The sequence below is a fragment of the Mauremys reevesii genome, linkage group 1 (genome assembly GCF_016161935.1).
Source record: "Mauremys reevesii isolate NIE-2019 linkage group 1, ASM1616193v1, whole genome shotgun sequence".
In the NCBI taxonomy this organism is placed as follows: domain Eukaryota; kingdom Metazoa; phylum Chordata; order Testudines; family Geoemydidae; genus Mauremys; species Mauremys reevesii.
In genome coordinates, this window is record NC_052623.1 from 258,772,643 (window position 1) to 258,788,716 (window position 16,074).

A 16,074-nucleotide genomic window follows, 5' to 3' on the forward strand; every position below is an offset into this window, starting at 1 on the left:
TGCTTTATATTCAAAGGCGTCACTGGATGAACAGAATCCAAGGCTTTCATGGATGTTCTCCCATGAAAACACTTGATACAACAATGCCAAAGTATACATTTTCAACCTGTTTGGCTTGAAATGTCATCACGTTAACACCTCATATGTTTGCACTCCAACTGTTGGAGGGGAGTGCTATTGCACTAGAGGAGGAGAAGATATCTTGTCTGCCTCCAAGACCCAAAGAAAGCAGAAAAGTCAAACAGTTCCAAGATGGAGCAATGGATTCCAGTCCAAAGAAGACAGAATGGAGATGTGGAAATTAACCAACTTCTCATTCTAACCCAAGCAAATAAAGATTGTTTCAACTTGCTAATAGAAATTTTAATCCTCTTTTATTCTGCAGAGGCAGTTGGTGTGAACAGTCAGCGGCCTGTTTTCTGCCCTTACCACAAAAAGGAACAGTTGAAGCTCTATTGCGAGACCTGTGACAAACTTACATGCCGGGATTGCCAGTTACTGGAACACAAAGAGCACAGGTACCAAAGTAAATTACATATTTTTATACAACTAGTTGCTGATGCCTTATGAAAGATGTTGAACTAATTCTGAATTGGTTGCAGTACTAGCCTAGGTTATATTGTTGAGCAGGGCTCCTGCTAAAATGCAAATTATTTTTTAACAAAAAGACCCATGAAGAAACTGAAGTTAACTAACTGAAAGGTCTTGCTAAAGAAAGTCTGTGGTAAAGTTGAAAATAGCATCTCTTGATCTTCCAGCTTCTGACACTGTGTGAGCCTTCCATTATTGGCAGTATAATTGCAGTAGAATCTCAGATTTATGAAAACCTCAGGAATGGTGGTTGTTCGTAACTCTGAACAAAACGTTATGGCTGTTCTTTCAAACGTTTACAACTGAACATTGACTTAATGCAACTTTGAAACTTTACTGTGCAGAAGAAAAATGCTGCTTTCCCTTTATATTTTTTTTTAGTAGTTTACGTTTAACATAGTACTGTACTGTATTTGCTTTTTTTTGGTCTCTGCTGCTGCCTGATTGCATACTTCTGGTTCCAAATGAGGTGTGTGGTTGACTGGTCAGTTTGTAACTCTGGTGCTCATAACTCTGAGGTTCTACTATAGATGGAAATCTTTGCTATGTAGTTTTTGAAACTGAGAGCACTTAAAAGCACCGGGGCTATATTATGTAACTATATGGTCAAACATAACTCTCAGTTTGCTGTTGAACAGGATGGTTGTTTAAGAGGAGCTTACCAAACCTTTCAGAAAGGGGAAATGTTCATTTCTCTCTGAAGAGCATTTATCAGAGGAAATCTAAAATGTCATTTTAATGGCTCTCACAAAAACTAATACTCTTCATTTGTATGAAGAAAATAATTACACCAGAAAAATACCTTAAAAATCAGACATATTTGCCTTTTTATGGGCTTCCTTGGTGTTAAACTCCATCTTTTAGCAGTGTTTTTAACTGGAGTGATGATTCTGTTGGAGTGCAGTCTATTTTTTAGTAAGTATAGTTCAAACCTCTTTCTCATATTTAAATAGTTCATTAAGTCACTGATTATTGCAGGTACCAGTTTATAGAAGAAGCTTTTCAGAACCAGAAAGTGATCATTGATACACTAATCAGCAAGCTAATGGAGAAGACTAAGTACATAAAATATACAGGGAAGCAGATCCAAAACAGGTATGTATCATGTTACTAAATAATATTGACATACACTGAACATAAGAATATTACCTAACTCACCAAGGCTTTCAAATTAAAGTATTCCTGAATGGATTTTGTACAACGTCTGCATTGTTTGATACTTCCAAAAAGAAATAATTTCCAAAATGTTTTCAGTAGTGAAATATGAAATTCTTACGTTTTCAGTTGGTTATAGTAATCCTTGTGGTATTTGTTAACTTAAACTTGATGTTGGTTACATAACTATTCTCTTTAGCCTGTAAACTTCCAGGACAACAGGTATCAGAGGGGTAGCCGTGTTAGTCTGGTTCTGTAGAAGCAGCAAAGAATCCTGTGGCACCTTATAGACTAACAGATGTTTTGCAGCATGAGCTTTCGTGGGTGAATACCCACTTCAGAGCAAGCTCAGCCAAGCAGGCTGTTAGGAAATGTTTAGAAGGCAATTGCAGTATCTCTTCCCTGCCCACCCCCATTTTTAGTTTTTCATGATATGTATCTCTCCTATAAATGAGATGTTATGGTTCAGGTTTTTGTAAATAAATGCATGTGACAGATTTACTTGAAGATCATTTGTGGAATAACAATATGATCAGGGTTCATACCTGACACTTGCAAGCCAAAGGCATAACCACGGTTGCAACAGTACATATCAAAGTGGGTCCTAGCAAGTACCTCCACAGCACTATTCAGATGCAGTACCCTAGGAATGTAAGTCCAATCTTCCCCCTGGTTTTAGCTGTTGGGAGATGGAGAAGCTTTACTGTTATGCTTGTTCTCTCCCCCTTCTCTTTCACCACCTCTTGGATGCTGGATGCAAACCACAGTCTGTCTCCCTTCCTCCATCCATCCCCTTGCTCCTGCATGGCAGGAGAAAAGTAATACTCTTCTCCTCCCATATGGAATCCAAGTGCCTTTCTCTCCTTCCTAACTTCTTCTACCTGGTGTTTTTAAGCACCTGTACCAGGTACTCAGCATGGCCTGATACACATGCATAAGGTAGTGAAAAGCGTTCCCTGCTATCTCATTCACCCCACCAAAGAGAGGGTTGAATGAGCAGCATATTGATTGTGTCAGCAGTGTAGTAGCAATATTCACATTGCTAGATAGGGCTACAAGCAGTGCTCAAGCAGTAATACGACTCACCATTGGCAAGTGTATTGTTTCAAGCTGTGCATTAAAAACAATAAACACAAATGCAAAGGCTGCTACATTGTTGGATATCTTCTTTCTGGAGAAACTTTCTATATTGGGGAAAAAATGAGATCTTGAATTCCTGTGACATATGGAGACTTTTGTATTCCCTGCCAGAAAGGCTTAGGAGAATATTAAAATCAAGACTATTTCAACCATTCATTTTTATCAATAAAATTCCCTTGCTTATGTAAGTGTCCTACTTTTCTAGTTCATATAATTAGAATTTCTCAGATTTACACCAAGGTCAGATGCATTCCTAAATCTGTGTTTTATTTTTTTTAAACTAACTCAGCCTGATAATTTTTCTGGGTAATGGCAACATCTTATCCAATATATACTACTGGATGCATGTGAGCAGGAATCCATTGCATTCTGTGCAACAAATAAGTCATTTCATTTGTTCAGTCAGGATGAGCTTTGGTGGCAGTTTCTTAAGGACACTGTGCTAAAAATTTCTAAATATTTATTTTTTACTTACAGAATCCTTGAAGCGAATCAGAATCAAAAGCAGGTGGAACAGGATATTAAAGTTGCCATATTTACACTGATGGTAGAAATAAATAAAAAGGGGAAAGCTTTGCTACATCAGTTAGAGGTAAATTCACTTCTAAGATTATAAGTAACAGTCATCTTGTAAGTGCTTTTACAGGGGCTTTAAATGATGATCCATCAAAATTCAAGCCCAGCAAAAACTGTTTTTCAGCATGAGTTACATGTTGGTACCCCTTAATGAGGAAATTTCAAATGGAGCCAAGCGGAGAAATATTTCAGACAATAGCAGTTTCCTTTGCCAATAACTTTGAATTCCTGTTTGCCTTTAGTTTTCATGAATCAGGGCTGCCCTCCCTCATAATCAAGCAAAAGAAGCTGGGCTGTGCAGTGAAGTCACAGATCTATGTATGATGCAGGAAAACTGCGGTTGATATACCACAAATTCAGCTGTCCAACTTCATTGTAATAACAAGTAGGAGAGGATAGTCTGTGAGGGAACCCTATCTAAACACTATAGAGTAAAAACCCATAGAAACTTCTTTCTGTCACTAAAGAAAGAAGATGGGAATCTGAATACACGCAGTGGGCTGATCTCTTGAGTAAGAATGTACCAAATTTAGTCACGTTTCAGAGTATATAATCACTCTTTAAATCTCTTCTGAAAAATGAGGTGAAACCATTTGATATTTTTGAGGATTATCATGTTTATTGATTAGCAAGTGAGAGCTAATACATTTTCTGCTGTAAATTGAAAATTTCACTGGAAGTGCTTTGCTCCTTTCAGAGTCTATCAAAAGACCATCGGATTAAGCTTCTGCAGCAACAACAGGAAGTGGCAAGTCTTTCTAAACAGCTGGAACATGTCATGAATTTTTCCAAGTGGGCAGTTTCCAGTGGCAGCAGCACAGCATTACTGTACAGCAAACGCCTGGTAAGGCTAGGAAAGACAGTATTCCTTAGTTGCTAAGGGGCCATAGTTAAGTCAAACAAGTTAATTTTCTGTGTCTTAAGTAAAGTCAAGGAATTAATCTTGTTGATTACTTCAGTATATTGCAGCACAAGTGTGTAATATACATTTTTTTCCCTACAACAGCACAAGTTGAGGAGGATGTTAAAACTTTGACTTCTGATCCCTCCTAGATAGTCTTGAAAATTTGAATTGTTGCAAGTTTGCTACTAAGATAGGGATTGTCCCACTTCTGTGGAAGTGTATAAATCACTAACGTTTACCTTTTTAGGATGAAGCATGTCTGTGTGTATACATGCTCATACTATTAGTACAACTTTTTCAGGTCAAGGATGAGGTGATCCAAACATAATGGATAATGTAGATATAGCTTTTTAATGTAAAATTAACATGTTGGCTCCCCCACAGTCAGTATAACCTTCCATTGAAAGGTTCTAAGACCTTGTCTTCAGATTTGCAAGTATGCATTATGTACCTAATGGACTGAAGTAGTGATGCTATAGTCTGGTATATACTAAAGCCACACTTTTTCATTTTAAAACAGAAACCAAGGTCTAAAGATACAAAGGTCCTGCTACATTACAAGTACAATTGTGATTTAAAAAAAAAATTAGAGACATGGGCATGTATACAATTGCAGATAAATGGAATTGTTATAGCCACACACTGTCTTTTCTGCTATCACAATTGTTTGCTCATCCACACCTACCAGGCTTCCTAACCATGATTGTATCAGTGCATTCTGGGCAACTATCCCATTATGCCTCAGCAAGACACAGAGGGAGACTTTCAAAGCACAAAGGGAGTTAAGTGCCCAGCTCCTGCCAAAGGCAAAGACATTTGGAAGTTGGATGCCTGGCTGTTCCGTGCTCTTTGAAATCTGCTCCAGAGGGCATACACCTGTACAGAGCCACATGTGAGGCTGTGCACTGTGGGATATCTTACCACATAGAGCTGGGAAGGAGCATAACATAGCCAACTAAATTACACAGCAACAAAGAGTCCTGTGGCACCTTAAAGACTAACCGATGTATTGGAGCATAAGCTTTCGTGGGTGAATACCCACTTCGTCTGGGGTGGATCTTTTTACAGATCCAGACTAACAGGCTATCCCTCTGATAAATTACACAGATTACTGCTTGGAAGCCCTATCCACACTGCAGAAAAAGGAATGGGCTGAGCAGTTTGCAGGAAGACATCCATGTGCCAACCTAGACTTCTGGCATGAGCAACACACTGTTAGCTACTGTGCATAATTGCAGTAGCTAACAGTTTTAGTCACGTAATGAATAGATAAAAACCATATGTAGAGCCAGGTATGCCATAGGCAGTTTAAAAACTCTCAAGTGAACATGAACTGAAATTGAAGCAATCCTGGGATGTTAGTACCCCAGCTACTGCTGGTGTCCCCAGGAATCCTGCATTGCCTACATTCAAATTGGTAGTGATTACAGCTTTAAACATTCCCACATCCCCTTTTAAAATATATATTTTGTCATGCATTTTCACACTGGTTAGGTATTCTAGAACTGACCTACCTAAAGAGTAGGAAAATTACAAGTAAATAAGGAACTCTATGAAAACATTTATATAGTGGGTAATTCATGTCAATACAAGTAGGGAAGTTAATTTAACCAAATGGTATGAGATTAAGAGGCATCTTCAGTAGATTTTTGGGGAAAAGTTTTGAGAGGAATTGGGTTTAGGAGGAATCCAAAAAGAATAGGTGTGTTGAGTTGGCTAGCTTTTGCCTGTCTGAAATTCTGTATTATGGTATAATTAGTACTTGGATTAATGCATCAGCCCTTGCTTATGTTTTCTTGGGCCTTTTCCCCCCACATTTTTCCTTCCTAATGAAACCTGAATTTTTAATTGTCTGACCTGAAGTATTCTACTCTTATAATATTTTCTCTCCGATTGTAAACATAATCTAATCCTTGAAACTAAGGGCTTAGAAAAGCTGTTAGATATTAGAACATTTCAGCAAAAAAACCAGGAGTACTTGTGGCACCTTAAAGACTAACAAATTTGTTAGTCTTTAAGGTGCCACAAGTACTCTTGTTTTTTTTTGCGGATACAGACTAACACGGCTGCTACTCTGAAACAAGAACATTTCAGAGAATTCTTATACATTAATTCATTTCTTTATTGAGGGGAGGGAGGATAGAAAACTTTATTCTGAGATAACATCCTTTCTAATGAGAATAGTAAGATCTGAAAGAAATAACTACATATCTCTACAGTTGGAAAAACATAATTTCGTTTATACTGTAGTTAATGAGTGTTGAAAATTACTTTTTTTTGTGGTGGGGGGGAGAGAGTGGGAAGCTGAAAATCTATGCTTTTAGTTGGTTGCACAAACTTATGTTCTTTTCACTCCAATTCAAGGCATTTTGCTCAGATAATAAATATAAACCCTGTTATTGTCTTGTGGGAAAATAGTACAAGTTAATCACGGTTTTTTCCGAGAAGAAAAAAATGTGTTTTGTACAAGGTGTTTTCCTGTTCTAGATTACATATCGTCTACGGTATCTCCTTCGAGCAAGGTGTGATGCTTCTCCAGTGACTAACACCACTGTCCAGTTTCACTGTGATCCTAGCTTCTGGGCTCAAAATATTTTCAATCTAGGTATGATGTGACTCCTGTTTATTTTATCAACTTCTTTGTAAACTGGTGGTATCACTAAAAATAGTTTTTGTCAGCTCAACGGCCTCCCAGATATATAATTGAGTGTGTTTCTCATGTGTTCTTTAATGTATCTTCTACCAGTGGACAGAAATTACTCTAAAGCACGTGTCTGATCTGACTCCATATTGGATGCTGTTCCAGGTAGTAAAGCTAGATAGGTAGCGCTTAACTAGTGTTAGCTAACTGAGGTGGGGAGATGGGAAGGAAAAAACTACAATGGGAAACTGCAATGAAACTGCATTGGGTACAGAAAGCAGTCTTTTGAGCAATAGTTTTCTGTTGGAGTTGGGTGCTTTTTTCCTAGCTCTAGATTTTGCTTACTGTCCTTCTTGGCATACTGTTAACAGATGTGAACTCATAGAGCAAGCAAAGATTGACCATCCCCACTGTACCGTGCTCTCTAGGCAGGCTGGATTCATACCTTCAGACTGGCATTTGCATTTTTTCTTCTATCTAGTGGCTAGGTTTCTGCTTGTACATCCTATGATAAGGAGTTTTGTGAATAGCCTGTTCAGTATGATTGACTAAATATACGTACTCAGTCTAATGAAGACATGCAGCATAGGAACTGCCCTGCTAGGAACAGGAATTAGAGGCTAAAAAGTCTCTATCTTGAGGAATTTGATAATTGTCAAGCCTCCCTTGTTTTCAATATCTGCAGGGTTTTTTTTGTCAGTGTCTCCATCTTTCTGTTGGAGAGTGATTTTAGATGTACCTGTCAGGCATTTTAGCCTTTGGTCAAAAAGTGCAACCAGCTTTGCATTAGGGCCTGACCAATTTCATGGCTGTGGAATCAGCCCTTCTCTATGAAATCTGATCTCCCCTGCTGCTGGGAGCCCAGGGCTCCTAGCTGCTAGTTCAGACACGCTGAGGAGGGACAGGAGTTGTCCTTCCCCTGCATGGCTGCTCTTCGTGGGAAGATCAGACTCACCTCCAGAGACAGTGCAGAAATGAGGGTGGCCGCAGCAGCCCGGGAGCTGGGCTCCTGGCTTTTCTTCCACCTTCTCCCCCTCTTCCTCCCCCCACCCCAGCTCTGGGCACCAAGCTTGGGGCTTGCACCCCCAGCGACTCCTCCCAGGCTGGGGCCTTCTGCTCTTGGTGGCTGCAGCTGGGACAGCCTGGGGTCTGGCTTCTGCCCCTCATCTCACGATTCCTGCCGCAGCTCGGGGCATCCTCCCACCGGTGGTTCCTGGGGCTGGGGGCTTCCACTCCTGCTGGCTGCAGCCGGGGCAGCCCGGGCTCGGGATTTCCATCCCTCAGGGCTCCTGCTGGGGCTCAGGGTGACTAGGTCGGGGCTTCTGCCCTGGGGCTTCTTCTGGGACACCCATTTTTCCGGGGTGGGAGGCTCAAATTGACTGGGGGCCCTGCCTTAATCTGTCACTGGCCTCGACTGGCAGCTAGGAGCCCCTGCTGGGGTGCTCCTAGCAGCATGCGGGAGAGCCTCTCCACCTCCGAGAACCTCCTCTAACTGCAGGAAGCTTGGAGGCTGCTGCCTAGGCAGCACAGAAGTGAGAATGGCAATCTTGGGACCCTTCCTCTCCCTCCGCCCTCCTCCGGCACAACAATTTTGCAACCCCCCTACAATACCATTTGGGTTATAACACACTGCAATTTCAGATGTAAACATATGAAATCATGAAATTGACCAATTTTAAAACCCTCTGGCCATGAAATTAATGAGAATAGACTGAATTTGGTAGGACCCTAGTTATAACAAAAAGGTGGGGAAATGTTGGCATAAGAGGATCTTGTCATGACAGCACTTTCTCACAGGTACTGGATAACTACTCGATTCTTTTTTAAGTGATTGCATATGTCCATTCCACTTCAGGTATGTGGGCACCCAATGTATTAGCATCTGGGATTTTTCCCTTAGTGGTACTTGTTGGGGCGGTGCATGCTGCTTCTTCTGTCTCATACTGCTGTGTGATGATGTAAAGGGCAAAGCTGTCGCTGACCTCCCTCAGTTCCTTCTTAGTGCTGTGACGGTTGTCAGAGTACTTTATCTTATTGCTGCAAGTGTTTCCCTTCCTTAGTCTTGTATATAGTGGGTACTTGTTTAATAGTTTGCCTTAGCAGAATTTTTTGCTATTAAGTTTCCTTGTCCTGGGATACTTATTAGTATGCTCTTCGGTTCCCACCACTGGGGTATTAGGGCCCGGTGTTGAGGCATGCCTCAGTCCCCGGGCTTCAGGCCTTGTGATGCATGCAAGAAATCAGTGCCAGGCAGTGACTCTCACTTCAGGTGCCACACATCAGAGACTGATGCCAAATGTGCAGGGACTTTAAGCCCAGAATTAAGAAGTACAGGGAGGTCAGACTAAAGTACATTATGGAGGCAGCCTTCCATCCACCCTGGGAGTATCCCCATTCAGAGCATGCACCAAGCGAGTCTCCTTCAGTTAGGAGTGGTTGCCTGTCTTAGAGTCTCAATGCTGATCTTCTCTGGTACTGAAGAGGAGGCACCGTAAGCTGGCATCGAGGGACTCAGCGCCCAGGAGATTAAGATCTCTGGCACTGAAGTCCAGCAAACAAGCTGGGAAGGAGAGTAGTGTGTGCTTGATGCAGAGGCACTCCCCGTGGCAAATAGCGCATCAGGCAGGGTCGTTAACTGATGCTCATTGCAGCCTTGTTGAGACTGACCTCTAAGGTGATACCATCTTTGACTCAGCAATATCAAGAAACTGTCCCAGTGTCAACAATACTTCAGGTATATGATGTGGCACACAATCTGCTGAGTCTCTCAGTACCAGTGTCACCGGCAGTTTAGGAAACATCTCAACAGAATCTTCTAAAAAGTGTGACTTCCTCCCTAGACATGCAGGTGGAAGTAGTTCAGGAGAACTCACACAGAGTGGTTGATACCGTGGGATCTGTGGAGCCTTCTTAAGTGGCAGTTTGCATAAACAAGGCTATTCTGGAGTTCACTAAAGTGTTATGGCAAACTCCATCTTCCATGCCTCCTACAGCTAAAAGGATGGAGAAGGATTATGTGCCCTCATAGGGGTTTGTACATTTTTGTTTCTTTCCATACCTGGAGTCTTTGGTGGCTTCAGTTTCTAATCACACACCAAGGTCAGCAGGCATCTACTTGAAAATCAAAAGTTGCAAAAGTGTGTGTGTGTGTGTGTGTGTGTGTGTGTGTGTAAAAATACATTTGACAGCAGGATTACACCTCCGGATTGCTAATCAGCCTGTATTGCTGGGATGTTATAACTTCTCCCTCTGGGACAATATTTTAAAAATAATGGACAAGTTGCAAGGGGAGACCAGGCAAGAGTTTCCCACTATGGTTAGTGAGGGAAAGATGATGGTCAAGACCTCGCTTCAGGCCATATTGGATGCTGCGGATTCTGATGACCGAGCCAGGGCATTGGTTGGTACAATAATTAAATGATTGTGGCTCCAGGCATCAGGTCCTCCTCAAAAGGGCCAACAAACCATTCAAGATCTCCCCTTTGAGGAACTATAACTATTTGCACAGCAGATCGATGACAGGCTTCATAGCCTGAAACAGACTCTAGGGCTATGCACAAGTCTATGGGTATTTATGCTCTTCTCCCAAAGAAGCAATGGTTCTATCCGCAGTAGCCTCATCATTATGCTTTCTGTATGCCTCACCATCAGGACCTGGCCTATAAAGAAATAGAGAAGTTAGAGGAGAATACCTCTGCCTACTCCTTTCTTTCTGTCTTTCTTCTGCTATACATTTGTCCAGACAGGATAAGAACACCATGCAGTCATTTTGACATTCTGCTTGAGGACAGCTTACCAGTTTTCAGTTTGCCAGCTTCTACTACCCCTGTTTTCTTCCAACAGACTATCCCACTTCCTAAGTGCTTGGACCCATATTTCTACAGCTCAGTGGGTTTTACGCATGATGGAATTGTGATACGCTCTTCAGTTTATTTCTACACCACCACCATCACCTCTGTCCCTCATCCCTTTTCAGGGACCATTCTCCCAAAGGTCATCTCCGAGGTACAGTCTCTCCTCTTGTTGGGAGCCATAGAAGAAGTTCCTCTTCTGCACAAAGATAAAGGGGTTTTATTCTCGCGAATAAGCAAAAGGAGGTCTCAGAACTGTACTACGCATGCAGGAGCTCAATAACTATCTAAAGAAAATAAAGTTTTGCATGTTCGCTCTGGCTTCCGTTATGCCCTCCCTGGATCCTGGCAACTGATGTGCTGTGCTCACCTTAAAGGACACACGTTTCCGTGTCGCAATAAATCAAAGCCACAATAAATTCCTCAGATTTATGGTTAGCCAATACCGCTGTCAGGCTGAATGTCAGGTCTGCAAACTATCTGTGACCCCATGTGTTTTTACAAAGTGTATGGCAGTGGTGGCAGAGTTTCTGAGGAAATCAGAAGTTCAAGTAAACAACAAGGAGTCCGGTGGCACTTTAAAGACTAACAGATTTATTTGGGCATAAACTTTCATGGGTAAAAAAAAAACCTCACTTCTTCAGATGCATGAAGTGAAAATTACAGATGCGGGCATTATATAATGACGTTCAAGTGTTTCTATACCTGGATGACTGGTGAGTGAGAGGCCAATCCAAGAGCCAGGTAATATCTAGCATGACCATGATCCAAACCACCTTCAGCAGAGGATTACTGATCAAAGAGGAAAAATCATCCTATGAACAGGAGAGAGGGCTAGAGTTTATAGGAACAGTCTTAGATTCTACGGAAAACAGGGTGTTCCTCATGCAAACAAGATTCCAGACGATGCTGGCCATTTTGTTAGACGTGAAGGCCTATCCTACCACAACAGTTCAAAATTGCCTCAGACTTCTGGGGTGTATGGCCTCATGTATTTACATGGTTCAGTTGGCCAGGCTTCATCTCAGGAAGCTGCAGAGCTGTCTGAGCTTGATGTGTTCTCCAATTCGTCATCCAATGAGCATGGTAGTTTGAATGGCCACCTGGATCTTAGCCTCTTTGGACTGGTGGACTGAATGTGTGTGCATGCTTGTTACTTTTGTTCCTCCAGAACCTATTTTGACTTTGGTTATGGACACTTCCGCCCTAGGTTTTGACAGTCCACCTGGGTTCTCTGAAAACTCAAGGGCTATGGCTTGGCCAGGATTAGTTCACTACATAAATGTAAGCTATTGAGAGCCATTCATCTAGCTTACCAGACTTTTCTTCCCCATATCAAGGGAAGGAATTTACTAGGACTTACGGACAATACAGTGGTCAAGTTCTATGTGAACAGACAGGAAGGAACTTGATTGGCACTTCTTTGCCAAGAGCCAGTGCTGCTTTGGGATTTTTGTATCAACATCTCCATCCACTTCCCTCCTTCCAGGTGTCCAGAACAGTCTGGTGGACCAATTGAGCAGGCATTTCACCAGTCACTGAGTGGTGTCTCCAGCCAGGTATTGTGTCAGGTTCATTTTCCAAGTGTGGGAGTTCCCCATATAGACCTGTTTGCAACATGCACCAATAGAAAGTGCCATCTGTTTTGTTCACAGGCAGGTCACAGTCTAGGATCTGACGCACTCTATTCTGTTACCCTGGACAGACAATCTCATGTATTCATATCTTCAGGTTCTGCTCCTGCCCAGGATTGTGTTTAAAAATCAAACTGCAACATGCTCGAGTGAAACTCACAGCACTGATGTGGCCTGTCCAGTCTTGTTTTTTCCACTCTGCTGAGCATCTCAAGCAGGTCTCCATTGACATTACCACCAGACCTAGACTTGATTTCACCAGGCAGTGGTTGCCTCTTCCATCCCAGTGTGGAAGTCCTTCACCTTACAGCATTGAAACTCCCTGGGTAACCCCTCAAGAGGAGATCTGTTCAAAGGAAGTACAAAACATCCTCTTGAATAGTAGAAGGCTTTCTACTAAAGATGTTTATCTATCAAAATGCATGAGATTCTCCATTTGTTCTCAGCAAAAAGGGGTTTCTCCAATCTGGGCTCCAATACAACATACACCAGACTGTTTGTTGTATCTGAAACAACAAGGTCTTGCTGTTGGTTCCACAAGGGTTCACCTAGCAGCTATCTTGGCTTTCTGCCCTCTGACTGGTAATCATTCTTTTCTCCAGCATCATGTCAGTCAGGCTTTCAAAGAGTCTGGAAAGGTTTTATACCCAAGTAAAGAATCCTATTCCTCCTTGGGACTTAACCTAATGTTAGTAAAACTAATGGCTACCTGTTTGTTGCTCCATCTCTCAATGAAGGTAGCCTTTTTGGTCGTAATTACCTCAGTGAGGTAACTGGCCAGTAGGTGAACTGAGAGTTCTAGTATTTGATCCACTGCATACAGTCCTCTACAAGGACAAAATAGACCTATGCCTTCATCCGAAGTGGTTTCTCACATCCATATCAGTCACTTAGGCAAGTAAGTTGGGAAGCTGCTAAGTCTTATGCTAAGGAGGAGGAGAGACTCTACCTATTGGATGTTAGGAGAGCATTAGCATTCTACTTGAACAGAACTAAATTGCTTAGGTTGTCCTCACAGCTATTTGTGGCACTCATGGAGAGGATGAAGGGCCTTTTAGTCTCCTTTCAGAACCTTGCCATGGATTTCCTCCTGCATACATTTGTGTGATGTCTTGGCCAATGTAACTCTGCCAGATAGGGTGCTGGCATGTTCAGCAAGATCTCACGTGGCCTATGCAGTGTTTCTATACTGGACATTTGTAGTGCTGCAGCTTGGTCGTCAGTACATACTTCTGTTTCTCATTACACCATCTCCCAACAGTCTAGAGATGATGCCAGATTTGGACATGTCCTACAATAATTCAAGTAGACTCCAGTGCATCTCCAGATTGAACTGCTTGTCACCTGAAGTGGAATGGCCATGTGTAATCACTCAAAGAAAACAGTTATTAATTTCTTCTGTAACTGTTTGAGACTTGTTGGACATGTCCATTCCATTACTCGGGGGTCAATAGGACAGCGGCTCCACCCTTTATACCATCACACAGCTAATGCACTGGACACCCATCCACCTGAAGTGGCACGGATGTGTGCAACACATTTTGAAGAACAGTGTCGAAGAAAAACTTAGTTCTCGCTTTTTGTTTGGGTGCAGCAAAATTAAATACTTTATTATTTCTCCAGTAATTACTATGGAGGGAGAGAGTGCCATAGGACACAGGGTCACCCCAGTTCTGGACAGGTCTCTCAACTGGTAAACAATCACAGCAAGCCTTTATACCTTTTACAGACAATTTCTAACAATAATACAGACAGTAAAAAGCAACAACTACATTTTGTTTATACATAGCAAAAAGGCTTATCTTATTTGTCTCAATCCTAAGAAAAGCAAGCCTGCATTTTGGTTAGTGATTGCAAGGTCGTAATAACTTTGTACACAGTTCCTGTCCTGTCACCTCGCACTATCTTTGCTCCTACAAGTCTTACGTCATTAAGGTTACAGTATGGCCTGACTCTTGCTAACTAACATTCATTAAGATCTCTTCAAATCCTTGTTAATTATTTACTGGCTTCCACACTCCCCCCTTTTGTACTTCTAGTACAACAAACAATTTCAAATCTCAATTCGCATGAAACCATGGACTTCAGATTCTACAGCAAACATGTCAACCGTCATGGGACGTAATGACAATGCATGATTAGCATGAACATGAAAGGTATTGCTATTCTTACGTTATTTACAACAACAACAACAATAATATAATCCTAAATTAACTAACAACATTACAAACAATAACAATCCCATAGGAATAATATAATGGGGCTGTTGTACAATTGCGAACACAAAGCACAAAACATCATACCTAGTACATAAAGTAAACACTCTATAAGCTGTATGAAAGGCATTCCTTCCAGCTTGATATATATTCTAAAGCATGGGAATTTGCCCTTGCAATTCAGAGATTCTTTGAACCTCTGGTAACAATGAAAGCAAATTTTGAAACCGATCAGGCACTATTCTAGTCCAATCAAAATATACCTAAAATCTAAGAGCTACTTGCAACATTCTATCTGCATTCTATCTGCATTCTATCTGCAGGCCAGTAAATGATATAATTGCCTGCAGCAGTTATACAGATCAATATGTATATCTTGTCAGGTGTTATTCTAGGGGTACTGTCTATAAATCAGGTAGGTATACCAGGTGGTCTAATTTCCCAGATGTCTCGGTAAATAATTCAGTTCCACATGCATCCTCCCCATGGACCCAGCAGGATTCGGTATGTGGGAGCCCACACCCCCTAACTGGTCCATATGCTTGGAAGGAGCACTGTGAATGTCCACACTTCCATCCAGAAAGTGTCCAAGTATGTCTTCATGACCACAGATCAGATGGTACTCCTGACGTGTCTGTAAGGGCAGTGGGCCAAGTCTGGTCCAGATCCCACTGCAATGCCTTCCCAGCCTCAGTGATATTCAATACCATCTCTGTCAGTAACTTCTGGGTCATAGAACTAAGGGTGGAAATGACATGTAACTCACCAACTCCAGCCTGTACTTAAGATAGCTGAGCTTCAAAAATAAGACTAGTGGCCTTTTCTAGTTGCCCCAATTTCTTATCATGTTCTTGGCCTGGAAGAATAGTCCAAATGGCTACTACACTATTGGCCCCAGCCCACAGGGATCTGGTCAATTCCCTTTTTGTCCAGAGGAAATAACCCAGGCCTTTTTGTTGTGCTAATCTAATGGTAGCCCCTTGTGAGCAATCTGGGTATGTAGAAAACTGGATAAGGGCAATGTCAGGTAAAATCCAATTAGGGAGGGCAATACATACTGAAGGATTTATCCAGAACACAGGGCGCAGCCTGTAGAATAAACCCCAAAATCCAATTAATACCACAGTCCCAAGCATGGGTCCCACAAATTTCTTCCTGCCAATATGTAATTCTTTGTTTCTTCACCAGGGTCAGTTCTCAGTGTCCTTTTCAGTCAGGAATTCCTGGACTTTGGCAATGTCAGTGGAATGAGTGTTTCTTCTCCTTTCCCAAACAATCGAGGTTTAGCATCCTACAGGGGAGAGGTTGCCAGCACATATCACCCTGTAATGGCTTTGCTTTTTTCTAGAAAAGTCTAAAGGCACAG

At 41.8% G+C, this 16,074-nt stretch overlaps 1 protein-coding gene and 1 long non-coding RNA gene across 2 annotated transcripts in view; one reads left to right on the plus strand and one right to left on the minus strand.

The window, feature by feature from the left end:
- Positions 1-16,074, plus strand: part of TRIM24 (tripartite motif containing 24) — a 137,545-nt gene that overhangs the window by 73,582 nt on the left and 47,889 nt on the right. Inside the window, exons 4-8 of the mRNA XM_039483394.1 lie at positions 386-518; positions 1,570-1,686; positions 3,364-3,478; positions 4,160-4,306; positions 6,854-6,971. Coding sequence (XP_039339328.1) covers positions 386-518; positions 1,570-1,686; positions 3,364-3,478; positions 4,160-4,306; positions 6,854-6,971 — 630 coding nt within the window. The remainder of the gene's footprint in view (positions 1-385; positions 519-1,569; positions 1,687-3,363; positions 3,479-4,159; positions 4,307-6,853; positions 6,972-16,074) is intronic.
- Positions 1-16,074, minus strand: part of LOC120369751 — a 34,486-nt gene that overhangs the window by 5,630 nt on the left and 12,782 nt on the right. The window lies entirely within an intron of this gene.